The sequence below is a fragment of the Acinonyx jubatus genome, chromosome E1 (genome assembly GCF_027475565.1).
Source record: "Acinonyx jubatus isolate Ajub_Pintada_27869175 chromosome E1, VMU_Ajub_asm_v1.0, whole genome shotgun sequence".
Lineage (NCBI taxonomy): Eukaryota > Metazoa > Chordata > Mammalia > Carnivora > Felidae > Acinonyx > Acinonyx jubatus.
Window position 1 is genome coordinate 2884606 of NC_069397.1, and position 24696 is coordinate 2909301.

At 53.4% G+C, this 24696-nt stretch overlaps 1 protein-coding gene across 3 annotated transcripts; it reads left to right on the top strand.

The window, feature by feature from the left end:
* Nucleotides 1-3334: 3334 nt before the first annotated feature.
* PFAS (phosphoribosylformylglycinamidine synthase) lies at nt 3335-21609 on the top strand. 3 transcript variants are annotated; one of them, XM_053211834.1, is made up of 28 exons: nt 3335-3413; nt 6092-6272; nt 6359-6494; nt 6725-6830; nt 7170-7359; nt 7472-7577; nt 7944-8084; nt 8203-8327; nt 8495-8623; nt 9560-9691; nt 9829-9957; nt 14842-14915; nt 15026-15182; nt 15497-15558; nt 15685-15846; nt 16090-16209; nt 16343-16474; nt 16683-16913; nt 17085-17265; nt 17351-17434; nt 17580-17735; nt 17932-18051; nt 18389-18534; nt 18642-18849; nt 19001-19092; nt 19172-19286; nt 20299-20622; nt 20726-21609. In XM_053211834.1, exons 2-28 carry the CDS (start codon nt 6131-6133, stop codon nt 21034-21036), a joined length of 4011 nt encoding a protein of 1336 aa, XP_053067809.1. In that variant the 5' UTR covers nt 3335-3413; nt 6092-6130; the 3' UTR covers nt 21037-21609. The 3 variants fall into 3 exon arrangements, with proteins under 3 accessions (XP_053067809.1, XP_053067810.1, XP_053067811.1); XM_053211835.1 differs by having other exon boundaries at nt 3343-3480; XM_053211836.1 differs by lacking the exon at nt 3335-3413 and adding an exon at nt 3416-3432.
* Nucleotides 21610-24696: the final 3087 nt, after the last annotated feature.

Below are 24696 nucleotides of genomic sequence, written 5' to 3' on the forward strand. Positions count from 1 at the left end.
CAGTCAGAAAAGCATACGACTCTTTTATGTTTTAAGTTTATTTTTGAGACAGATTGAGAGAGAGAGGAGGGGAGAGAGAGAGAGTGCCAAGCAGGCTCCGAGCTGTCAGCACAGAGCTCAAATTCAAACTGAGATCATGACCTGAGCTGAAACCAAGAGTCAGATGCTTAACCCACGGAGCCATCCAGGCACTCCCTGGGTAGAGATTACTTCCATAAAACTTTAAACCATGTCTTTCTTTGAAATATATATGCATATGAACTGGGTAAATATGTGTGGCTCAACTAATGAAAGCGTTTTGCTCTTTCTACCTCAGTCAACCAACCAAGCATTCCCTGGCTTAGTAGGCAGTGAGTGAACAGAATTCAGGCAACTATGCACCAGGCACTGGGAGGGGAAGACAGGAGATTAGAAAGGTAAAGTGAGGAGGTTGGGGGAATATGTGAGAGAAGTAAAGGGGGTTAAGGGGTACAAACTTCCAGTTATAAGTCACAGGGATGAGTCACAGCATAGAGAATATAGTCAATAATATGGTAATAGCTTTGTGCTGACTTACCGTGGTGAGCATTTCGTAACGTATATGATTTCTGAATCACTCTGTTGTTTGATTGAAACTAATAATAGTATTGCATGCCAACTATACTCCAACTAAAAATTCAAACTTTAAGAAAAAATAAAATAAAGTACAGCGAAAGAGGGGCATTTAAAGTTGTAAACTTGTAGCAGCTTCCAGTTGTTTTTGGAACAAGATAGTAGAATATTCTAAGTATGAACATTGTAGGGGCTCCTGGGTGGCTCCGTTAAGCGTCGACTTCTGCTCAGATCATGACCTCGCTGTTTGGAGTTCGAGCCCCGTGTTGGGCTCTGTGCTGACAACTCAAAGCCTGGAGCCTGCTTCAGATTCTGTATCTCCCTCTCTCTCTGCCCCTTCCCCGTTCATGCTCTGCCCCCTCCCACTCAAAAATAAATAAACATACAAAAACACTGTAGACAATAAGAATGCTCTAGTCATCATTTAACAGGAGAACATAGGCTTTAATTCTACAACTTATGGTATCCCCTAATTCAATTGCACATTCGATGTAAGCTCTCTATTCCTGCAGTGCATTGCAGTGACAAATTGTGTAGAAAGTGAATCTTTGCAGTCACTACCCTGATTACATTAGATATGTTTCTTGCCTTTTCACCGAAACAACAAATTCCCCCCAAAACACCCTTGTTAAAACGCCTGTCAAAGCCTGAAGTCCCAAACCTCATCATTCCTTTTGCTTTCAATGTTTTCTGGACTCTGGAAGACTCCCTGTAGTTACCAAATCCATGAAGATATGCCCTACATCCTGGGATTTACTTTTGATGGTTCACAGGAGGGAGCGTTGAGTATCAGTGACAGTGATCAGAGAAAGTTGTACTTCTCACCCTCACCACCCTCCCTTCACTGGTGTCATTTAAATGTCACGCTAATCTGGCGGCAGCATGCAAAAACCAAATGAGAAGGGCACAAGAGAATAACAGGACACTGAAATAGATCATGCTTGATTTAATAAGCATCTTAAAGGAAAAGGATGGGAGAGGGGAAGATGTTAGGGAAGCATGGAGAAGAGTGGTTGGTCCATCACACAGGGAAGGAAGTGTGGTGCTGTCCTCTAGACCTGGTGATTTTGAACAGGCTATTCTTGTCCAAGGGGCAGCTGGATATATGGGACCAAAGTCAGGAGAGGGATTAGGGCCCAAAGGATAAGTCTGGAAGTCACTATATGGAGGTGAAAGCTGAAAACTTACGATACACCGGGAATACTAAAATGTTGGGGAGAGGTGCCTGGCTAGCTCAGTTGGTAGAGAGGTGACTCTTCATCCCAGGGTTGTCAGTTCAAGCTCCACGTTGGGCAGGAAGCCTACTTAAAAAACACACACACACACACACAAGAAAATGTGAAGTAAATAGGATCAGAGAGAGAGCTGAGCAAACTAAGGCTCCTGGAAGGCTGTGGAAGGTACGTACTGGGTGGAGCCAAGGAGCGCCTAAAGGGAAAGAAACCAAGAGGTGCTCAGATGTCAAAAGATTAATACATGACCTCTGTCAGAAGTGAGCCCTGAGAAAACTCATTTCAATAACCTGGAACTTTACACATCAAACAGGTAGCAACTATTATATCTGGGGCATGGCTGGAATTAGGGTGAATGAACATTTGAAGTATCTCCATAAGTTTTGCACCCAGGTACTCACTTGCCTTACCTTCCTCTTGGCCCCTGTATAGCAGAGGGGAATAAATAAGGAAACAGATGAGGATCAAGACTTTCACCTTTTACTCTGAACATTTCTCTGTTAAAGATTCATTAAAAAGACCTCTGGGCCATTGGCCCTGGCACAGCTCTCCAGCTTACTTGCCGTCAGGCTTCAGGCAAGATTTAGCTAATGAGAGGCAGAAACAGTTTGTGTGGGAACTTGGCCCCAGAGAGAGAACCCAGTGTTTATTTCCTTTCTCTTTCAACACTGTAATTGTGCCCTCGGATGCCCTTTCATGGCTGCACCTCTCAGCTGATGGCACTCTTCCCTCCTTTGTCCCTTTAAGCCTACAGGTGGTAAGCACTTTCTGCCGTTGCCAGGCTCTGGATGCCCCCACCCCCCACTGCACTTTGTTAGTTCCCTTAATCCTGCCCGTATCTCTGTAAAATACACTCTATTGAATTCCTGTTGTTAGCCATTTTCGAGTGTGCCATCCATATTCTGATAGGATCCTCACTGATACAAACCATGTATCTATGTATTACGAGGGTTTAAAAAAATGCACAAAAAAATGTGTACATAGGTAGAAAGTGCCAAGTGACAAAACCAGGTAACAAGTCGTTGCGAGGAACCTCAGCTCCCACATCTGTACACCAAGGGTTTTTGTGAAGATCAAACGAGATCCTGTCAAGTGCCTCAACGGGCATTTTAGTAAATGTCTTCCTATCGTTGTCATTGTTACTGTCACTGACGAGAGTGTGGAAATTAAAAATGTAGGCCTCCCACTCTGCTAAGAATTAAATAAATCTATTCATTTGTTAAAGAAAAAAGTGAAAGAAAGCCAAAGTAGGAGGGAGAGGGAAACTGAGTCCTGGACAAGGACGATGCTTCTCGTTCCGTTTCCTGCATTCAAAGTTCCTGTCTCCGTCACAGTTTATACGGGCACCGGGGAGGGTAGGCCATGGGACCTACCGTATTTCCAAAACAAAAACAAAAACAAAAACAAAACCCCCAAAACCAAGAACTCGGGCCACTACTGAGCTACACAAGCTGGGGGGGTGCGGGGGGGGGGGGGGAGGTACCGGAAGTTGGCTCGGCGGCCCCGCCCACGGGAGTGAGCCCCGCCTCTTCCGGGCTCCACGGCGGGCTTGCTTTCGAGAACCTCTGGACCCGGGATCGTGGATTCCACGTGCGTATGGCTATCACGCGTCAGTCCTGACACCTTGTTTGCCACACCCTTTCGCCACCTTCTCCAGGTCTGAGTCAGGCCGCGTCCGTGTCCCTAGCGGGCCCGGCCCAGCTGTGTCCAGCTGCGGCGCACTCGTGCTGCCTTGCGCGCCTTCCCGAGCCGCGCGGCAGGGGAGACCTCCGCGTACCCTCAGCCCCTCTCGCCCTGAGCGCTCGGCCAACGCAAAGCCTGGGACCTCCTCGATTATGTCATGCTAGCCGTTGGGGATGCAGTCCTGCCGTGGGCAAGCCTGTCCCTGAGCTCTTGGGGCTTCTGTTTACGGAGTGATAGACGAAAGTCAGATGGCTCACGTGTGATAATTCCTATAGGAAGGACGGTATAAAGGACAACTGGGAGGGGGCCCAGCTTCAGAAAAGGGTGATCAGAAGCGGGTGGGGAGCGCTGAGAAAGGCGGGGATCGAGACTGATCGGTCAGGAGCATCATCGTTCACGGAAATGAGGCCTGGCCCGAATGGAGATTTTGGGCTAGTGGGGCAGGTAGAGCTTAAAATGAATTAAAATGTCAGGTACTGATAAGCACTGGATTAATAATCATTTAAGTTAATCATATATAATTCTAAAACTTATATTTTATAATTAATTAAATTTACATTAGTTGTAATTAACTTTAATTATAACTAATTAAATTATATGCAAATATTAAACATTAAATTAGGCTTTCCTGGTTGGCTCCGTGGGTGAAGTGTCCAACTCTTGATTTCAGCTCAGGTCATGATCTCAAGGTTGGTGAGTTTGAGCCCCACATCCAGCTCTGTGCTGACACCACCAGAGCCTGCTTGGGATTCTCTCCCTCCCTCCCTCTCTCCCTCTCTCTCTCTCAAAATAAATACACTTGAAAAACAACCTAAATTAATTAAATAAAACAGGGCTGTCTGAGAGGGGCTAGTTCAGAAGGGCGGATCAAGGAAGTCCCTTCCAAGAAGGTGATTTCACCAGGAATCTAAGTCACAAAAGTGCTAGCTGTGCAAATATCCACATGAGAAAAATACCTTCCAGAACTGAGATTGACAAGTTAAGAGAAACAGAAGAGAAGCCAGTGTGGTGGGGCCTTGTGGATGAAAAAGAGTGTGGCATAAGATAGGGTTGGAGTAGTGGGCAGTGGCCAGACTAGGAAAGCCAGGTACTGGGTTGGAAGGTTTTACCACGTGTGATGAGAAGCCATGATCTCATTTATGTTGAAATATGCCAAGTGGCTGGTGGCTAGCGCGGGAGTGGGATTGGGGTGCTATTCAGGAGGTCCCAAGTGACTGATCGTAGTGACAGATGGTAACAGGGATGGAAGGGTGTGGACAGATCCGGGGATGTGTTTGGAAATGGCTTTGCTGGCAGATTGGGTATACAGAGAGGGCTCAGAGAAAGAAGAATTAAGGTAGACTGCATTTTTGGCTTGAGCAGCTGGTTTGTTCGTGTTGACCGGAGGGAGAAAACTGGGAGAGTAGCAGGTCTGGAGGAGTGAGGGATCAAAATTTGTGTTTTGGCCAAAACGGACAATCATCTGTGTTTATGGCACATCTATGTGGAGATGTCACATAAGCATTTCATTTTATTATTATATTTTATTTTCAAAAATTTTTTAATGTTTATTTTTGGGAGACAGAGACAGCATGAGCAGGAGAGGGCAGAGAGAGAGAGAGAGAGAGAGAGGGAGACCCAGAATCGGAAGCAGGCTCCAGGCTCTGAGCTGTCAGCACAGAGCCCGACGCGGGGCTTGAACCCACGGACCGTGAGATCATGACCTGAGCCGAAGTCAGACGCTCAACCGACTGAGCCACCCAGCCGCCCCGCATTTTATTATTATATTTCAAAGATTTTATCTTGACGTAGTCTCTCCACCCCACGTGGAACTCGAACTCACAACTTGCGGTAAAGAGTTGCATGCTCCACTGACTCAGCCAGCTGAGCACCCCAGTCATGTGAGCATTTTAACGTACTGCTCTGGCGTTTCAGGGAGAGTCAAGATTGAGTTAGTTAGGGAATCTGTTGGCAGATGGCAACTCAAATAATATGAAATTGCCATTTTTGGTTAAAAGAAATGGTTGAATGCTGGCATTTTCAGTTGCTCAGTCTACCAGATGGTATTTAAAGCCACGAGTCTGCACAAAGTCACTTAGGAAGAGCATGTAGAGGGAAGAGAATGAAGGACAGGTTCCCAGCAGGTGCCTCAGAAGGCAGAGGAGTGTCAGAAGAATGGTGTCCTCTGACTTCACCAGCTGGGCCCAGTCCGGCTCATCCTATAGATTTACACTTAGATGCTATTTTTCCCCGCAAGTCTTTCTTAATTCCTAGAGTGCTAGGTTGGTACCCACAGTCTCTTGGCCCTAACCACAGTGGCCTGGAAACGTTTGGGTCCTTGCCTGTCTCCCTCAATAAAATGTAATCTCTACAAGGGCGGAAATGGTTCCTAAGACCGTGCGTGGGGGCCCGGCAAGGAGCATGTGTCGAGAATGTACCTGTTCCTACATTTTGCAGGGTTAATTAAGACCCCCAAGCTTCCGTTTTTCAGAGTACCTCTGAAAATGCCCCTCTCTCCCCCACCCCATCCCTAACGCCTCCAAAGCCTCATCTGTCTTTGGAATGTGAAATCAGTTTGACAGGTTATAGTGGGTGTTACTTTTTAGGAACCTAACTCCTCTCTCCAGTACGGGACACCTGCAGAGATGCCCTCAGTCCTTCACTTCTATGTCCGTCCCTCTGGCCATGAGAGGGCGGCCTCTGGACACACTCAGAGGAAGCTGCAAGGGAAATTGCCAGAGCTGCAGGCTGTCAAGACCGAGCTGTGCTATAACGTGAACTGGACAGGTTGGGCCAAGTATCGGATTCTTGGGGGAGGTCTACCAGGCCAGGGGCCGTGTCTCAAGGTATCCTTGCCCTGTCCCTCCGTGCAGCGGACTCCCTCCCAAGCGCCGAGGAGATGAAGAAGCTCACGTGGCTCTTTGGCTGCCCCTTGTTACCGGGTGATGTTGCCCAGGAGTCCTGGCTCCGTTCTGACTCCAGCGACCTACTGCTGGAGGTTGGGCCCAGGCAAGTGTCTCAGCCCAGGGCGGTCCATTCCATGTTCTCGGGCATTCCTCCCTTGCAGGCACACTGCCCACCCCTTCTGCTTCCATTCCTCTCCTTCCTCCCATCTCGATCCTTGGCGGATCTGTACTTCCTTCATTCCGTCCTACTCCCTGCCCAGAACGCCACACCCCGCCCGGAAAGCCACTGAAACCGGGGGCTCTGGGGTCCTCACCATCCGGCCCACTCCTCAGGCTGAACTTCTCCACCCCAGCCTCTACCAACGTCGTGTCCGTGTGCTGGGCTGCGGGGCTGGGGGCCGTGGATCGCGTGGAGACTACCCGGCGCTACCTGCTCTCGGTGAGGCCTGAGATAAAGAGATGAGGTCCTGAACTTTACAGAGATAGTAAAGGAGAAACGGGTAGAAACGGGGAGGAGCTCTTGGCTTTAGGCCTGTCCTGTTTGCAAGTTGTTCACTGCCTGAGGCTACCTGGTCGAGGGCTGAATGGGACGGAAGTCCAGCCTGTGCGCCCCTTACGCGGACTCGTGCCTGGCAGGGGCGTGTTGTTCTAATCAGAACACGGGCACCACGGAGACAGCAGTGGGCTGGCCCTGCGTGACTTAGAGGACTGGGGTGCACCATTTTGTCCACTCTTCAGCTCTCCGCCCCCTGCCCTCTGCGTGTGTCTCCACCCCTAGTTTGCCAAGCCCCCTTCCTCTGAGACGAAGACCCTGGCTCTGGCTACCCTGCATGACCGGATGACGGAGCAGCACTTCCCGCAGCCCATCCAGAGCTTCTCCCTTCGGAGCATGTCGGCACCTCTCAACGGCCGGATCGACATCCTGGCAGAGGGCCGGTGTGCCCTGGAAAAAGCCAACCGGGAGCTAGGTGAGCAGGGGTGCCCGGGAGGCAGGCCCAGGCGAGGCCAGTCGGGATGCCGGGACCCGTGACAGTGGGGGCCTGCACTCCACCGTCCGCTCTTCCCGTGGTTGTCTCCTAGGCCTGGCCCTAGACTCCTGGGACCTGGATTTCTACACCAAACGCTTCCAGGAGCTAAAGCGGAACCCCAGCACCGTGGAGGCCTTCGACCTGGCTCAGTCCAATAGGTGGGAAGGAATGGGGGCCATCCTGATGTCTGAGCCCGTGGAGGTTGGAAGGGGAGGGCGCAGGGACCTGCCTTCACGGCTGTCTTTTGGCACGGGGGCATCCCCGAGTCTGTCTGGGGCCCGGGCTCCATGTCCATGCAGTCGTCTCCATTCACGTCTTGACACCCTCTTCACTTTGAGTCTGAGTGGTCCACAGTGAAAGAACGTTTGAGGCTTGTGGGCTTGGGAATCTGGTATGACCTGTTATCTGAGTGAGAGCTGGCTGTACCGTAACAGTTGCTGACACTGGTGGGGAGAGCCGGCACGGTGTGCGAAGTGACCCGTGTTTCTGCCGGCCCTCCCCCCGCTTCCCCGTCACCCCTGCAGCGAGCACAGCCGACACTGGTTCTTCAAGGGCCAGCTCCACATGGATGGGCAGGAGATGACGCACTCCTTGTTTGAGGCCATCATGAGCACTCAGGCGACCTCGAACCCCAACAACGTCCTCAAGTTCTGTGACAACAGCAGGTGGGCTGGGTCCTAGGCTGGGATGGCCTCGGGTCCAGGAGAGGGGAGGCCCCAAGCCTTCATGGGGTAAGCGCAGACCCCAGGAAGGAAGCAAGGTCCAGAACCAATGTGTCCACAGCGCAATCCAAGGGAAGGAGGTCCAATTCCTACAGCCCGAGGACCCCACGCGACCAAGCTGCTTCCGGCAGCAGCGGGCGCTGAGACATGTCGTCTTCACAGCGGAGACCCACAACTTCCCCACAGGTGAGCTGGGTCCTGGGGACAGGTGAGGGAGCTTGGTGTAGGGTAGAGTGAAGGTCCTCGGCTGGGTCTGGGAAAACAGACAGGCTGGTTGTCCTGAGTTGTAATGCGGTGGGCAGGGCTGGGGTCTCTCTCTGTGGTACCCATACCTCTCCCCCGTCTCTTTACAGGAGTAGCCCCCTTCAGTGGGGCGACCACAGGCACCGGGGGCCGGATCCGAGATGTCCAGTGCACGGGCCGTGGCGCCCACGTGGTGGCTGGGACTGCTGGCTACTGCTTTGGAAACCTGCACATCCCAGGTCCTGCCTCTTTGCTCCCTGCCGTCCCTTCCCTGTCCCGGCAGGCCTGGAGCACCTCTGTTTCTTAAGGTCATTTCTTAAGGTGCCTTTTCTTGGGAGGCAGGGCTCCAGTGTAGCTGGCCTTTCACCGACTGTGGCCATGAGGACTCTTAAGCCCAGGGGAGACCCAGGTGCCCAGATAGGCTTTGCAGAACTGCAATGTTCTTTCTTTCTTTTAAGTTTATTTATGTTTTGAGAGAGACCTCAAGCATGAGTGGGGGAGGGCAGAGAGAGACGGAGAGAGAGAGAATCCCAAGCAGGCCCCACGCTCTCAGCACAGAGCCCAACTCACAGCTCATGGAATCATGGCCTGAGCCAAAACCAAGGGTCTGATGCTTAACCGACTGAGCCACCCAGGCGCCTCCTGCAATTTTCTTTATAAAATAACATCTGCTCAGCAACGAAACATGGTGTTGGGTCAGTCTTAATGATCACCACCTTCCCCCAAAGTCTAATTTCTTAGAGAGCCCTAAGAACTCTGATCCCAAGGCTGGTGTGGGAGGTGGGGAATAAGATCGGTGCTTAATCACAGGCTCTACACCTCCTTGCAATAGAACTTCCAGAAGCGGGACATTCCACCCACACGGGCGGTCCTTGGTGGATTAGACTCTTCCCAAAGGACCCTGGCGCCTCTGTCTTTTTTTTTTTTTTTTTTAACGTTTATTTATTTTTGAGACAGGGAGAGACAGAGCATGAACAGGGGAGGGTCAGAGAGAGGGAGACACAGAATCTGAAACAGGCTCCAGGCTCTGAGCTGTCAGCACAGAGCCCGACGCGGGGCTCGAACTCATGGACCGTGAGATCATGACCTGAGCCGAAGTCGGCCACTTAACCGACTGAGCCACCCAGGCGCCCCTGTCTTCTGTCTTTACAGCCAACCTTCCCCTTTCCTTCCAGGTTACAATTTGCCCTGGGAGGACCCAAGCTTCCAGTATCCTGAGAACTTTGCCCGACCCCTGGAGGTCGCCATTGAGGCCAGTAATGGGGCTTCTGATTACGGCAACAAGTTCGGGGAGCCCGTGCTGGCCGGTGAGGCTGGGGGCGTGGGGGTTAACGGACACCTAGTACGAGAGGTGGGGTGGGGTGAATGACTGAGTGAGCGCTGGGTTGTGGGGGGCGGTACTGACTGGCCTCTGTCCCCACTGTCTGTGGTGTCCACGCTCCAGGCTTCGCCCGCTCCTTGGGCCTCCAGCTCCCGGACGGCCAGCGGCGTGAGTGGATCAAACCCATCATGTTTAGTGGGGGCATTGGGTCCATGGAGGCTGAGCATGTGAGCAAGGAGCCCCCAGAGCCAGGTAAAAGCCCACCCCCCTTCTCCATATCCAGCCGGCTTTGTCCGCAGCACCCAGCAGCTGCTGGAGGGGAATTTAGAGGCTACGCTAGGGTTCGTTTTTATGTGTTTATTATTTACTTATACACACACGCACATATTTTTTTTTCTTATTCTCAAGTTATTTAACAGACACTATAGCCTTGGCTTCAGGAGTGGAACCCAGTGATTCATCGCTTACATACGGCACCCAGTGCTAATCCCAGCAAGTGCCCTCCTCCGTGCCCATCACGCATTTTCCCCACGCCCATCAACCCTCAGTTTGTTCTCTGCATTTAAGAGTCTCTTACGGTTTGCCTCCCTCCCCGTGTATTGAATAGGTGACCCCGTCACATGGTTCAGAATTTAAAAGGCAAACAAGGTTATACAGCAAAAATTGTCCTTCCCTTGACCTCCAGCCACCATGTTTCTCTCCCTAGAGATAATCACTGTTAACCAGTTACTTGCATACCTTACTGGAGATATTTCCAGCATATATAAACAGACCTGGGGCGCCCAGGTGACTCAGTCGGTTAAGCACCCGACTTTTGATTTCGGCTCAGGTTATGGTTTCACAGTTCGTGAGACTGAGCCCCGCGTCGGGCTCGATGCCGAGCGTGGAGCCTGCTTGGGATCCCTCTCTCCCTCTCTCTGCCCCTCCACTCATGCGTGCTAAAAGGAAAAAACTTGTTTAAGAAAACAGACCTATATGGGGGCACCTGGTATGCTCAGTCGGGTTAAGCGTCCGACTTCGGCTCAGGTCATGATCTCATGGTTTATGAGTTCGAGTCCCTCGTCGGGCTCTGTGCTGACAGCCCAGAGCCTGGAGCCTGCTTCCGATTCTGTCTCCCTCTCTCTCTGCCCCTTGTCTGTTCCCGCTCTGTCTCTCTCTCTCAGAAATAAATAAACATTTAAAAAAAAAAGGGGGGGGGAAGAAAACAGGCCTATATGTATATTTGTCCCTTTTTTTAGATAAGGAACATATGCACACACTTCAATTTTTTAATAAAATAGAGATGTAATTTGTGTATCATAAAGGTCACCCTTTTAAACCCACATCAGTGGGGTTTTTTTTAGTGTATTCACAAAGCTGTGCATCAATTCCTACCAATTCCAGAACATTGTCGTTACCGCCATACTCCTTAGCACCTTCCCCCCCTCAGCCCCTGGCGGCTGCTAATCTACTTTCTGTCCCTGTGGATTTGCCAGTTCCAGATACTTCATGTAAATGGGATCAAACGGTCTGTGACCTTTTGTGTCTGGCATCTTTCACTTAGCATATTTTCAAGACTCATCTGCACCAGAGCATGTATTAATATTTCTTTTTTTTTTTTTTAACATTTATTTATTTTTGAGACAGAGACAGAGCATGAACGGGGGAGGGGCAGAGAGAGAGGGAGACACAGAATCGGAAGCAGGCTCCAGGCTCTGAGCCATCAGCCCAGAGCCTGACGTGGGGCTCGAACTTACGGACCGTGAGATCGTGACCTGAGCTGAAGTCGGACGCTCAACCGAGTGAGCCACCCAGGCGCCCCTCTCTCTTTTTTTTTTTTTTTTTACAGTCAAATGATACTCCATTATGTAGACCTTTCGTGTTTATCCGTTCCTCAGTCTGTAAACATTTGAGTTTCTTCTACTTTTCAGCTGGTGTTGATAGTGCTGCTATAAATATACGTGTACACGTTTTTCTTTCTTTCCTTTTTTTAATGTTTATTTTTGAGAGAGAGAGCACAGGTGGGGTAGGGGCAGAGAAGGGGGAACAGAGGATCTGAAGCGGGCTCTGCACTGACAGCAGGAAGCCTGATGTGGGGCTCGAACTCACGAACCGTGAAACCATGACCTGAGCTGAAGTCGGACACTCAACTGACGGAGCCACCCAGGTGCCCCAAATATATGTGTACACATTTTTCTGTGTCCACAGGTTCTCGTATCTCTAGCCTGTATAACTAGGTGTGGAATTGCTGGGTCACTTAGTCACTATGTGTAACTTTTTTTTTTTTTTTAAACAATTTAACGTTTTTTTATTTTCATTTTTGGGACAGGAAGAGACAGAGCACGAACAGGGGAGGGTCAGAGAGAGGGAGACACAGAATCTGAAACAGGCTCCTGAAACAGGCTCCAGGCTCTGAGCCGTCAGCCCAGAGCCCAACGCGGAGCTTGAACTCACGGACCGCGAAATCATGACCTGCGCCGAAGTCGGCCGCTCAACCGACTGAGCCACCCAGGCGTCCCTACGTGTAACTTTTTGAAAAATGGCCAGACTGTTTTCCAAAGCAGCTGGACCCTTTCACACTCCCCCCAGCAATGTAAGAGGGTTCTGATTTCTCCACATCCTCACCACGTCTTGTTGATCTTTTTTGATTCTAGCCATCCCATGCCATAAAGTCGTGTCTCGTTGTGGTTTTGATTTGCATTTCCCTAATGACTGATGACGTTGACACTCCTCATATGCGATTATATGTCTTCCGTGGTGAAATGTCTGTCTGGATTCTTTGTCCATTCTTTTTTAAATTAATTAATTTGTGAGAGACAGAGTGTGAACGGGGGAGAGGCAGAGAGGAAGAGAGAGAATTCTAAGCAGGCTCTATGCCCAGCGCAGAACCCAATGTGGGGCTTGATCTCACAACTGAGATCATGACCTAAGCCGAAACCCAGAGGCAGACACTTAACCTACTGAGCCATCCAGGCACCCCTCTTTGTCCATTTTTATTTCATTTATTTTTATTAATTTTTTAAATTTACATCCAAGTTAGTTACCATATAGTGCACTAATGATTTCAGGAGTAGATTCCCGTGATTCATCCCCTACATATAACACCCAGTGCTCGTCCCAACAAGTGTTCTCCTTAATGCCATGTGCCCATTTAGCCCATCCTCCACCCATAACCCCTCCAGCAGCCCTCAGTTTATTCTTTTTCTTTGATTATTTTTAAATGGTTTTTCTTTAATTTATTTTTGAGAGTGAGAGAGCATTAGTGGGGGAGGGGCAGAGAGAGAGGGAGTCACAGAATCCCAAGCAGGCTCCAGGCTCCAAGCTGTCAGCACAGAGCCCGACGTGGGGCTCGAACCCACAAGGTGGGACCATGACCTGAGCCGAAGTCGGACGCTTAACTGACTGAGCCACACAGGCGCCCCAGTTTACTCTTTATATTTAAGAATCCCTTATGTTTTGTCCCCCTCCCTGTTTTTATATTATTTTTGCTTCCCTTCCCCTATGTTCTTCTGTTTTGTATCTTAAATTCCACATATGAGTGAAGTCATATGATACTTGTCTTTCTCGGACTAATTTCGCTGAGTATAGTACCCTCTAGTTCCATCCATGTTACGGCAAATGGCAAGTTTTCATTCTTTTTTACTGCCAAATAATGCTCCATTGCCTATATGTACCACATGTTCTTTATCCATTTGTCTGTCGTTGGACATTTGGGCTCTTTCCACACTTTGGCTATCGTCGATAGTGCCGCTATAAACGTGGGGGTGCATGTGTCCCTTCGAAACAGCACGCTTGTATCCTTTGGATAAATACCCAGTCGTGCAATTGTTGGGTCATAGGGTAGTTTTATTTTTCATTTTCTGAGGAACCTCCATACTGTTTTCCAGAGCGGCTACACCAGTTTCTTTGTCCATTTTTAAATTTTTTTTTTCAACGTTTATTTTATTTTTGGGACAGAGAGAGACAGAGCATGAACGGGGGAGGGGCAGAGAGAGAGGGAGACACAGAATCGGAAACAGGCGCCAGGCTCTGAGCCATCAGCCCAGAGCCTGACGCGGGGCTCGAACTCACAGACCGCGAGATCGTGACCTGGCTGAAGTCGGACGCTTCACCGACTGTGCCACCCAGGCGCCCCTCTTTGTCCATTTTTAAATGGGGTTGTCTTTTTTGTGTAGTTGTAAGAGTTTTATATGTTCTAGATGCTAGACTTTTATCAGGTAGATACATGATTTGCAAATATATCCTATTCTGTGGGTTGTCTTTTTACTTTCTTCGTGGTGCCTTATGAAACCCCAGTGTTTTTAATTTTGGTAAAGTCTGGTTTATCTATTTTTTCTTTTGCTGCTTATGGTTTTGATGTCACGACTAAGAGATCATTGCCTAAGCCAAAGTCCTTAAGATTTACAGCGGTGTTTTCTTGTAATATTTTTTATAGCTTTTAACTCTTATGTTTAGGAAGTCCTAAAGATTTACAGCTGTGTTTTTTATATATTATTTTTATAGCTTTTAGCTCTTACATTTAGGTTTCTGATATGTTTTGAATGAATTTTTGTATATAGTGTGAGGTAGGAGTCTAACTTCTCCCTTTTATATGTGGATATCCAGTTGTCCTAACACCATGTTTTGAAAAGACTATTCGTACCTTCTTGAATTGTCTTGGGACTCTTGTCAAAAATCAGTTGGCCAGGGGGTGCCTGGGTGGCTCAGTCGATTAAGCGCCCGATTTCGGCTCAGGTCATGATCTGGCAGTCCATCGTTTTGAGCCCCATGTTGGGCTCTGTGCTGACAGCTCAGAGCCGGGAGCCTGCTTCAGATTCTGTGTCTCCCTCTCTGCACCTCCCCCGCTCACACTCTGTCTCTCTCTCTTCCAAAAATAAACATTAAAAAAATTTTTTTAAAGAAAGGTCAACAGTATTTCCTCTCTGGTAATACAAATAATACTGCAGTGTTTAATTTTGTACATAGGTGACTTTGCGCCTACGTGAATAAATCCGGAGCGTGAATTCCTCAAAGTGTATTTATCTAAAGAACACTTGGCGTTTGTAATACCGATTGCTGTCCCGGTCTGTCTGCTTCCCTGTATCCTTAACTTATTCGTGCTGACACTTGTGTGGGATCTTGACGCCGGTGTTCGGACTCTGTCTTCCTTCCTCTCAGGCATGGACGTTGTAAAGGTTGGGGGTCCCGCCTACAGGATCGGAGTCGGGGGTGGAGCCGCCTCGTCTGTGCAGGTGAGGAGAGTAGCTCAGATGCAGCCTCCGGGATGTTGTGGGGCCCTGTGCACGGGTGGGGCGTGAGCTCCCGGACCCCCTCGCCTGAGCTATGCCATGCGTTCCCCCAGGTGCAGGGAGACAATTCCAGTGACCTGGACTTTGGGGCTGTGCAGCGGGGAGACCCGGAGATGGAACAGAAGATGAACCGTGTGATCCGGGCTTGCGTGGAGGCCGCCAGGGGGAACCCCATCTGCAGCCTCCACGACCAGGGTGCCGGTGGCAATGGTGAGAGAAGGGGTTCGGACAAGGGTCCCGGCCGCCCCGGGCTCTTGCGAGATTCGGCTCAGAGAGGGGCATCGAGGATCTGCGACTGGCTGCCCGGCTCCGGGTCCCATCCTCCACCCCCTGTACCTTCTGGAGAGGCTCCGCTTTGGGGCGTTGGGAGCCCGCTGCCCTGGGGTGGTTGGTGGTGAGGGTGTGGAAGTGATCCGTGCGGGACACACAGCATCAGGGGCTCCCTGGGAGGCCGGGCACTGTCCTCTGTTCGCCGGGTCCCGACCGTGGCCAGGTCACCACCTTCCCACGCACCCTCTCACCAGGCAACGTCCTGAAGGAGCTGAGTGACCCAGCTGGAGCTGTCATTTACACCAGCCGCTTCCAGGTGGGCCTTGTCCCCCCGGGCCTGGCTGCCTCCCCGTCCCCGCTGGCCCCCGCCATCTTCTAGCAGAAACGTGAGCCTGGAGAGTGCCCACCGACCTCTTCCTTTCCTCCTCCCTCGTGGATGCAGCTCGGGGACCCGACCCTGAACGCCCTGGAAATCTGGGGGGCCGAGTACCAGGAGTCGAATGCTCTTCTGCTGAGGCCCATGGACCGAGACTTCCTCAGTCGTGTCAGCGCCCGGGAGCGCTGCCCAGCTTGCTTTGTGGGCACCATTACGGGAGACAGGAGGGTGAGTTGGCCGCATGGGTGGGCGCGGAGCTGCGGGGGGTGGGCTGGAGCAGGGGGTAGGTGCGGGGAGTGGGAGGGCGGGAGTCGGTGGCTCACAGACTGGGAAATGGGGGGCGGGGAAGGGCAGGCCCTCGAGGGGAAGCCCAAGCAGAGGGTGGGAAGCGCACCTCGCTGCTTTCTAGAAGTGGTCCCTGCTGGGCCTCACGGTTTCGTGCCCTCTGGGCCATGTTCCCATGGTCTGTAGATCGTGCTGGTGGACGATCGGGACTGTCCCGTTGGAAGAAATGGCGAAGGGGACGCCCCCTCGCCCCCGACCCCTGTGGACCTGGAGCTGGATTGGGTGCTGGGCAAGATGCCTCGGAAGGTGCGTGTGGGTGGGAGGGAGGGAGGCTGGTCTCCCTTCCCCACCCCGGCTCTTCAGACTCCCCCTTTGCCGACGTGCGCCTTCTCACCCGTGTGCCCGGGTGCTCACACCCCTGCCGCCTTCTGTATCCTAGGAGTTCTTCCTGCAGCGGAGTCTCCCCGTGCTGCGTCCTCTGGCCTTGCCCCCGGGGCTGAGTGTGCGCCAGGCTCTGGAGCGCGTCCTGAGGCTGCCTGCTGTGGCCAGCAAGCGATACCTCACCAACAAGGTTTCCCTGCACCCCTGCTCTGCCCCTCGTCCCCCGTGCCCTTCCCTCTGCTCACCACCCTGGCCTCCCACTCTTTGGGATTGCCGAGGGGGCTCAACAGGCCCAAGGGAGAAGTGACGGGGCCCGGCGGCCACCCTGACGGCCTGGTGTCCCCGCGCCCCGGCGTCCCTGTCCCTTGGCCTCTTGCCGACCCTGCCTGGTCCCGCAGGTGGACCGCTCCGTGGGCGGCCTGGTGGCGCAGCAGCAGTGCGTTGGGCCCCTGCAGACCCCTCTGGCTGACGTGGCGGTTGTGGCATTGAGTCACCAGGAGCTCGTAGGGGCTGCCACGGCTCTAGGAGAGCAGCCGGTCAAAAGCCTGCTGGACCCCAAGGTTGCCGCCCGACTGGCTGTGGCCGAAGCCCTCACCAACCTGGTGTTTGCTCTGGTCACCGACCTCCGGGTGAGTCCCCTGCGGCTTCTGCCCTGGGGCTGCAGGCCCCTGCGATGCACCTCCGTCCACCTCTCACCTTTTCCTCTTGCCCTTCGTGCCCAGGACCTCCCGGTCCCTGTGCCCCGGCCCGGTCTCCACGCGGCTCTCCCTCTCTAATGCCCGGTGTCCACCGCTCCCCAGGACGTGAAGTGCAGCGGGAACTGGATGTGGGCGGCCAAGCTCCCGGGGGAGGGCGCGGCTCTGGCCGACGCCTGCGCGGCGATGGTGGCGGTGATGGTGGCCTTGGGTGTGGCGGTGGACGGTGGCAAGGACTCCCTCAGCATGGCCGCCCGGGTCGGCTCTGAGACCGTGCGGGCCCCCGGTATGGCCTGGGGGGTCCCGGGGAGAGCGGGGCAGGGCCTGCGGAGCGCGGCTGGCACCTCACTGTCTCACTCCTTGCCCTGCAGGGTCGCTGGTCATCTCGGCCTATGCTGTCTGTCCAGACATCACAGCCACCGTGACGCCGGACCTCAAGCGTCCTGGGGGCAGAGGTAAACGTGGATGCTTCGACGTCCTCGCCGCGTCATGTGTTCGGGCGTCTGTGGGTCTGTCCGCGTGCCGGCCGCTTTGGCACTCATGAGTGTGGTGGGGAGTCCTGAGCTGCTCACCTCCCTCACCTCTTCCCCGTCTCCCCAGGCCGGCTGCTGTTCGTGCCTCTGAGCCCCGGGCAGCACCGGCTGGGGGGCACAGCCCTGGCCCAGTGCTTCTCACAGCTGGGCGAGCAGCCCCCGAACCTGGACCTTCCCGAGAACCTGGTGCGTGCCTTCCGCATCACACAGGGGCTGCTGCGAGGTGAGCGGGGCCCTGGCGGAGACGGTGTGTGTGTGGCGGATGCGTGGCGGGCATTCCCCGGCTGAGCTGGCGAGGCTGGGGCAAGAGGGATGTGGCGTCCCCTCTCTCTGGTTCCCACACGTGGCCTGCTGGGTGAGGGCGCGGGGCCGTCAGGTTTGGGCCCTGAGCTTGCTGAGTGTTTTTCTCCTTCCTCCAGATCGTCTCCTCTGCTCAGGCCACGATGTCAGTGACGGGGGTCTCGTCACCTGCCTGCTAGAGATGGCCTTTGCTGGGAATTGTGGGATAGAGGTGGACGTGCCTGCCCCTGGGGTCGATGGTGAGGAGTCGGGGGTCTGGACTCGGGCCTGGGTGGCCTGCAGGGTGGGCCCGTAGACCCCATGTCCTGTGAGAAAATGGAGCATCCCCACCTCCATTCCCTGAGTCCTTTGCCATCTCCCTGACCACTGAGCCAGGTGAGTTCCCCGCCCCTGCCATCTGAGATCTCCCGAGACCCTGAGGCCACATCCTTGGTCATGGTCTCCCAGGCCTCACCCCACCCCTGATCCTTGCCTGCGCTCACTCAGCCCTTAGCCGCCCCCCCCCCCCACCCTCGGTTGTATCTCCGCATCTCCGGTGGCACCCTTGTCACCCTCCCGCCCCCTCTGTTCCCCCAGCACTGCCTGCATTGTTCGCCGAGGAGCCGGGCCTGGTGCTGGAGGTGCGGGGGCCCGACCTGGCCCAGGTGCTGAAGCGCTACCGGGACGCCGGCCTGCACTGCCTGGAGCTGGGCGCCACGGGCGACGCTGGGCCCCACGCCCTGGTGAGGGAGCGGGCAGCGCCTCACGGGGGGCCGCGGTTCGCCTGTGCCGGCCCGGGGGGGGGGGGGGGGGCCAGGTTGGACGTCCTCGCTCTGGCCTTTCCCCGTAGGTGCGAGTGTCCGTGAACGGGGCTGTGGTTCTGGAAGAGTCTGTGAGGCAGCTGCGAGCCCTCTGGGAGGAGACGAGTTTCCAGCTGGACCGGCTGCAGGCCGAGCCGCGCTGTGTGGCGGAGGAAGAGCAGGGGCTCAGGGAGCGGACGGGGCCCACTTACTGCCTGCCCCCAGGCTTCCCCGAAGCTTCCGTGCCCCGAGAGCCTGGTGAGGCAATGTGTGCACAGTCATGGCTTCCCGGACACTGGGCCGGGGTGGAACCCACGGCCCGATGCCAGGGCCTGCCCTGGAGCCGCGCCTGGGGGGATGGCGGTGGGGAAGGAGCCCTCCGGCCCAGAGACCCTCCTTCACCTTCCAGGTGGTCCCATTCCCCGGGTTGCCATCTTGCGAGAGGAGGGCAGTAACGGAGACCGCGAGATGGCAGACGGCTTCCACTTGGCCGGGTTCGAGGTGAGCGTCGTCGTCAGCGGGGCCGGGGCTGGGCCTCGGGCTCTTTGTCCTCCTGAGCTTCCCCTCCCCGTCCTGGCAGGTGTGGGATGTGACCATGCAGGACCTCTGCTCTGGGGCGATCGGGCTGGACACGTTCCGCGGCGTGGCCTTCGTGGGCGGCTTCAGCTACGCGGATGTCCTGGGCTCTGCCAAAGGTGGGCGTCAGGCTTCCGCCCACGGCCTCCCCCGCCCATTCCCGGGGAGGTGCCTCAGCTCCCTTCTTGACCGAGAATTGGCCTCTCTCCTCCCAAGTCCGGGGAGAGAGAGCACATTGACTCTGGGCCGGCTGCCAGCACAAGGCCTGTGGCTAACCGACGTGAGGTGTGGGAGCGCTGGGTGGCACATGACTCAACCAAAGGGCACCACTCAACACCAGCAGATTGTGCTGTTAGAAAGCCGGCTCGGCACGGCCAGGTCTTTGTTTTGGAGAGAAGCCAAAAATCCAGATCTTTTTTGCACAGAACCTTGTTATTTTTAAAACCGTTTATTTACTTTTGAGAGAGACAGAATGTGAGTGGCGGGGAGGCACAGAGACAAAGAGAATCCCAAGCAGGCCCCACGCTGTCAGCACAGAGCCCAACTCAGGGCTTGAACTCACAAACCATGAGGTCATGACCTGAGCTGAAGTCAAGAGTCGGCAGCTTAACTGACTGAGCCACCCAGGCGCCCCTATATGAAATTTTAGTTAAAAAAATTGTTTTTAAATGTTTTATTTTAGGGGGCAGGGGAGGGGCAGAGAGGGAGGGAGACACAGAATGCGAAGCAGGCTGTAGGCTCTGAGCCATCAGCACAGAGCCTGACTCTGGGCTCGAACCTGTGAACCACGAGATCGTGACCTGAGCCGAAGTCGGACACTTAACCGACTGAGCCACCCAGGCGCCCCACAAAAATCTTATTTTTAAATGTTAGGCGTGAAATAAAGTGTTGCACATGCCCCGCTGGCCAGGCAAGAAACTTATGGGCCATCTCTGGTCCAGGACTTGGCAACATCTGATTTAAGCAGATAAACCTATTTCTTCCCCTTGGATTTGCCCTGAGTTGCGTGCACGTGTGTGTATTTTGGGTGCTGGGGAGGGGCGGGGGTGGCGGTCATGGCAGGGCTGGAACCGGAAAGCAGCCATCCACCTCCGTTCCGGGTCCCTCCCTGACTTCTGTGTTCCCTGCTAGGGTGGGCCGCTGCTGTGACCTTCCACCCGCTAGCCGGGGCTGAACTGAGACGTTTCCGGAAGCGGCCCGACACCTTCAGCCTGGGCGTGTGTAATGGCTGTCAGTTGCTGGCTCTGCTGGGCTGGGTGGGAGGTAGCCCCAGAGAGGAGGCAGAGGGAACGGGCCAGGACTCCTGGCCGGCCCGGCCGGGCCTCCTGCTTCGCCACAACCTGTCTGGGCGCTTTGAGTCCCGCTGGGCCAGCGTGCGGGTGGGTCCTGGGCCGGCCCTGATGCTTCGAGGGATGGAAGGAGCTGTGCTACCCGTGTGGAGCGCTCATGGCGAAGGTCAGCCTCCCGAAGGCAGGGGAGGGTGTGGCCGGGTTGGGGGGGGGGGGCAGAGGGGAAGCTGTGATCTCACTTCCCTTCTCTCCGCACCCCCCCTCCCCAGGTTACATGGCTTTTTCTTCTCCGGAACTCCAAGCCCAGATTGAGGCCAGGGGCTTGGCTCCGCTGCACTGGGCCGACGACGACGGGAACCCCACGGAACAGTATCCCCTGAACCCCAACGGGTCCCCAGGGGGCGTGGCTGGCGTCTGCTCCCTCGATGGCCGCCACCTGGCCCTCATGCCTCACCCTGAGCGGGCTGTGCGGCTTTGGCAGTGGGCGTGGCAGCCTCCTCCCTTTGACACTCTGACTACCTCCCCCTGGCTCCAGCTCTTCATCAACGCCCGAAACTGGACCCGGGAGGAGGGCTGCTGAGCAGGGGGGCGTCGTGGGGGGCACCCGGGCCCAACGGTCTCAGCCCGCCCCATCCCCATCTTCAGAAGCACCCCCACGTCATCTCCACAGACGTCTGGGACAGACAAGGACCAAAGCGCCAAAAAAAACCTCAGCTAATGTTACTAATCAGCCCGCTTTTGCCTTACATTGTTGGCTGTGTTTCTCTCTGCCATAGTTTGTTCTTTGTGGACCCAGGAAGCCGCTTGTGGTTCTGAGGCAGAAGCCTGCCTGCAGCAGGGGGAGGGTCCCATCGCCCCACGCCACTCGGTCCAGTGATCCAGGCGTGCCTCCTGTCTTCCTCCGGGCTCGGGGGCATGTTTTACGTGCCCCTTCCCCATACGTGGGATTGTGGGGCTGGGGGTGTGCAAGAGCACACAAGTCGGGGCCTGAGTGTTCTCATCAGAAAAACTGCAGAAGGAAGCTTTCGAGATTTCTCTTTTCAAAATGTAGTGCTGGGCGCCTTGGGGGGCTCAGTCGGTTAAACATAGGACTTCAGCTCAGGTCGGGATCTCACAGCTCGTGGGTTCAAGCCCAGCGTCGCCGCGTCGGGCTCTGTGCTGACAGCTCAGAGCCTGGAGTTGCTTCGCATTCTGTGTCTCCCTCGCTCTCTGCCCCTCCCCCACTCACCCTGTTTCTCTTTCAAAAATAAATAAACCTTAAAACAAAATGTAGTGCTGTGTGGTGCAAGCAATTGTTTGCAGACGTTTCTGCAAAACCGGTATCCAGCTGTGGGGTAGGGCTGCCCCAGTGCGGGCCTCTGAAGTCAGCATTTGCTTCTAGATTTAGCAGATCCCTTCCTGGCAGAAACGGGCAGCACCTGCTTCCCTAGGATTGAGCCTTCAGTATCCAGTCATTCGGTCATTCATTCCATTAATGTTTGGTGATTAGCTACAGGGCCGAACATGGTCACTGCTCCCAGGGGTCTTCTGGTGTGAATAGAATTTAAAAGCACAGCTATAGGGGCACTTGGGTGGCTCAGTCGGCTTGGTTTTGCCCCGGTCAGGATCTCACAGTTTGTGAGTTGGAATCCCTAGTCGGGCTCTACTGGCAGCCCAGAGCCTCTCAAAAATAAAGTATAAAGAGTATACCAGGAACTAAGCGTGTGTTTGGCATTTTAAGTGTATCTAAATTATGTCTCACAAGAATTCATCAAGATACTTGAGAGGCTACCCTCTTTGTTCTTTTGTTTTTGTTTTTTTTTTTTCTCAAAGGTAGAATTAAGGTTAAATAGCCTGGGGACACACATCTACGGGCGAGCCGGGAGGCAGAGCCGGGAGGCAGGGCTCGGCCTACAGCTGCTGCAGCCTTCCTGCAGTCACGCCGGAGGCGGCGGGACCCAGAGTAATGCTGACAGCCGTCCATCGCCTCCTTTGCTTACAAGACTGTGACTGTGTGCAGAGGCCACTTCCCCAGGACTTGTGCAACTGGAATGCATTTGCCCCCTGGAGAGTTCAACATCTTTATTCAGGAAATTTCATTCACCAAGGGGCGCCTGGGCGGTTGATTTCAACTCAGATGTTGATTTCAACTCAGATCATGATCTCACCGTTCCTGCGTTCAAGCCCCCGAATCGGGCTCCATGCTGACAGTGTGGCGCCTGCTTGGGATTCTTCCCCACCCCCCTCTCTCTCTCTGCCCCTTCTCCATTTGTCCTCTTTCTTTCAGAATAAAAGAAGAGACGGGGCACCTGGGTGGCTCAGTTAAGCGTGGAACTTTGGCTCAGGTCCTGATCTTGAGGTTCATGGGTTTGAGCCCCCTGTCAGGCTCTGTGCTGACAGCTCAGAGCCTGGAGCCTGTTTTGGATTCTGTGTCTCCCTCCCTCTCTCTGCCCCTCCCCCACTCACGCTGTCTCTCCCTCTCAAAACTAAAAAGCAAAACGTTAAAAAAAATAATAAAAAGAAGAGACTGACTAATGAAACAATTTTAAATTACGGCTCTGAAGACAATAAACATTTCAGGTCTTTTTCTTATTGCTTTGCAAACTGACCTACCCTGAGCGGCGGGAGGGGGTGGGACTAGTAAGGGTCATTTTTGGCTTTTGCTCATGTCTCCCTGATCGTGGGAAAACTATAAGAACCATAGATATGCATATACACATATACATATACATATACATATACACATACATATATACATGTACGTATACATATACATATACGTATACATATGCATACACATGGAAACAGGCCCCAAATGACATTGCTTAGACCTAGTCCCCAAAGGGGGGCTCAAAACTTAATCTCATTGCATTGTCGACCTCCCGCAAAATGTAGTCTTAGCCGGTCAGTAATTTCTGATGGGTGCCAGTGAGTTGGCCACATGGGCCTCCATATTCAAAGGAAGCCATTGTCTGCGTGATAAGGCCCCTGTTCTTCCCTGTAAGGGAAAGTATCCTTGCCCTTGCCGGGAACAATCCATTTCTTTCACATCACTTTCTTGCCCCCCACCCTCCTTCCATTTGTATGGCTCCTGGGGGGGCCCCCTCTACTCGCTAGATGGGCTGCTCCTGGATTCATGAATCACCTCCTAAGGCCAATTAGATCTTCAAATGTAATTTGGTTGATTTTTTTTTTTAAGTTTATTTTTGAGAAAGATTTTTTTCCAACAATGTTTTTTACATTTATAGATGATCTCAAATGCACAATTTGGGAGCCGATACCAAAACTTAGATGTCAAGTTTACTTAGCACTTGATGCAAAAGGGTGGTTTGTGACTGGCTGTGGCAGAGAAATTTGTGCATCTGTAGATAGGTTTCGGTTTGGATCACCCTGGCCAAGCAAGACCTACCCTTGGCCAACTACTGAGACTGAGTCCCTGCGGCTTCTCAGCCCGGTCTTTGCTGGTCCTTGACCTGGCTCCTGACTCTGCCCACCCCCTTTGCAAAGATCTTCTAGCAAACTCCAGGAGACTACCTGTTCTCTGCCCCTCGTTCTCTCCACGGGAAATAGGCTACTCCAAAATCCACTCCACACCCCTTCCAAGTGGTGGCTTCCATTCTCAGACTTCACATGCCTCCCAGAGAGCTGGAGTTGGGTCCTCCCTGTACCCCTTCTGGATTGTTCTCCACCCCCTTTGAAGAACACCTTGCCCCATTTTAGGCTCATGCCATCCTTTTATGTCACCTTCACTCCCTACTTTGTGTTCTTCTGGCTTCCCCATCACTCCGGAAGAGACAGTCACTTGTTCCCCAATGTCTGGTTCCCCTTCTAGAAATAGAACCCCTGAGTATTTTAGCAGGGGTTGTGACCTCTCATCTGACCAATGAGAGAGAAAACCGTGTATATGACTTCCAAGTGTTCTTAAAGGAAGGGTATATGCTTCTCTTCAGCTATCCTTGCTTCCTGATGTCTAGGTCAAAGGTGTGATGGCTGGAACTCCAGCACCCAGCACCACATTGGGCCATGAGGTAGCTTTTGGAATTGGCATCACGTGGAGCAGAGTAACAAGATAGGAGACTGGGTCTCGACACTGAAGATTACATATGAGCCCTGGATGTCTTTTTTTTTTTTTTTTTCAAGTTTATTTATTTGAGAGAGAGAGCAGGGGAGGGGCAGAGAGAGAGAGAGAGAGAGAGAGAGAGAGACAAATGATCTGAAGCAAGCTCTGGGCTGACAGCAGAGAGCCAGATGCAGGGCTCGA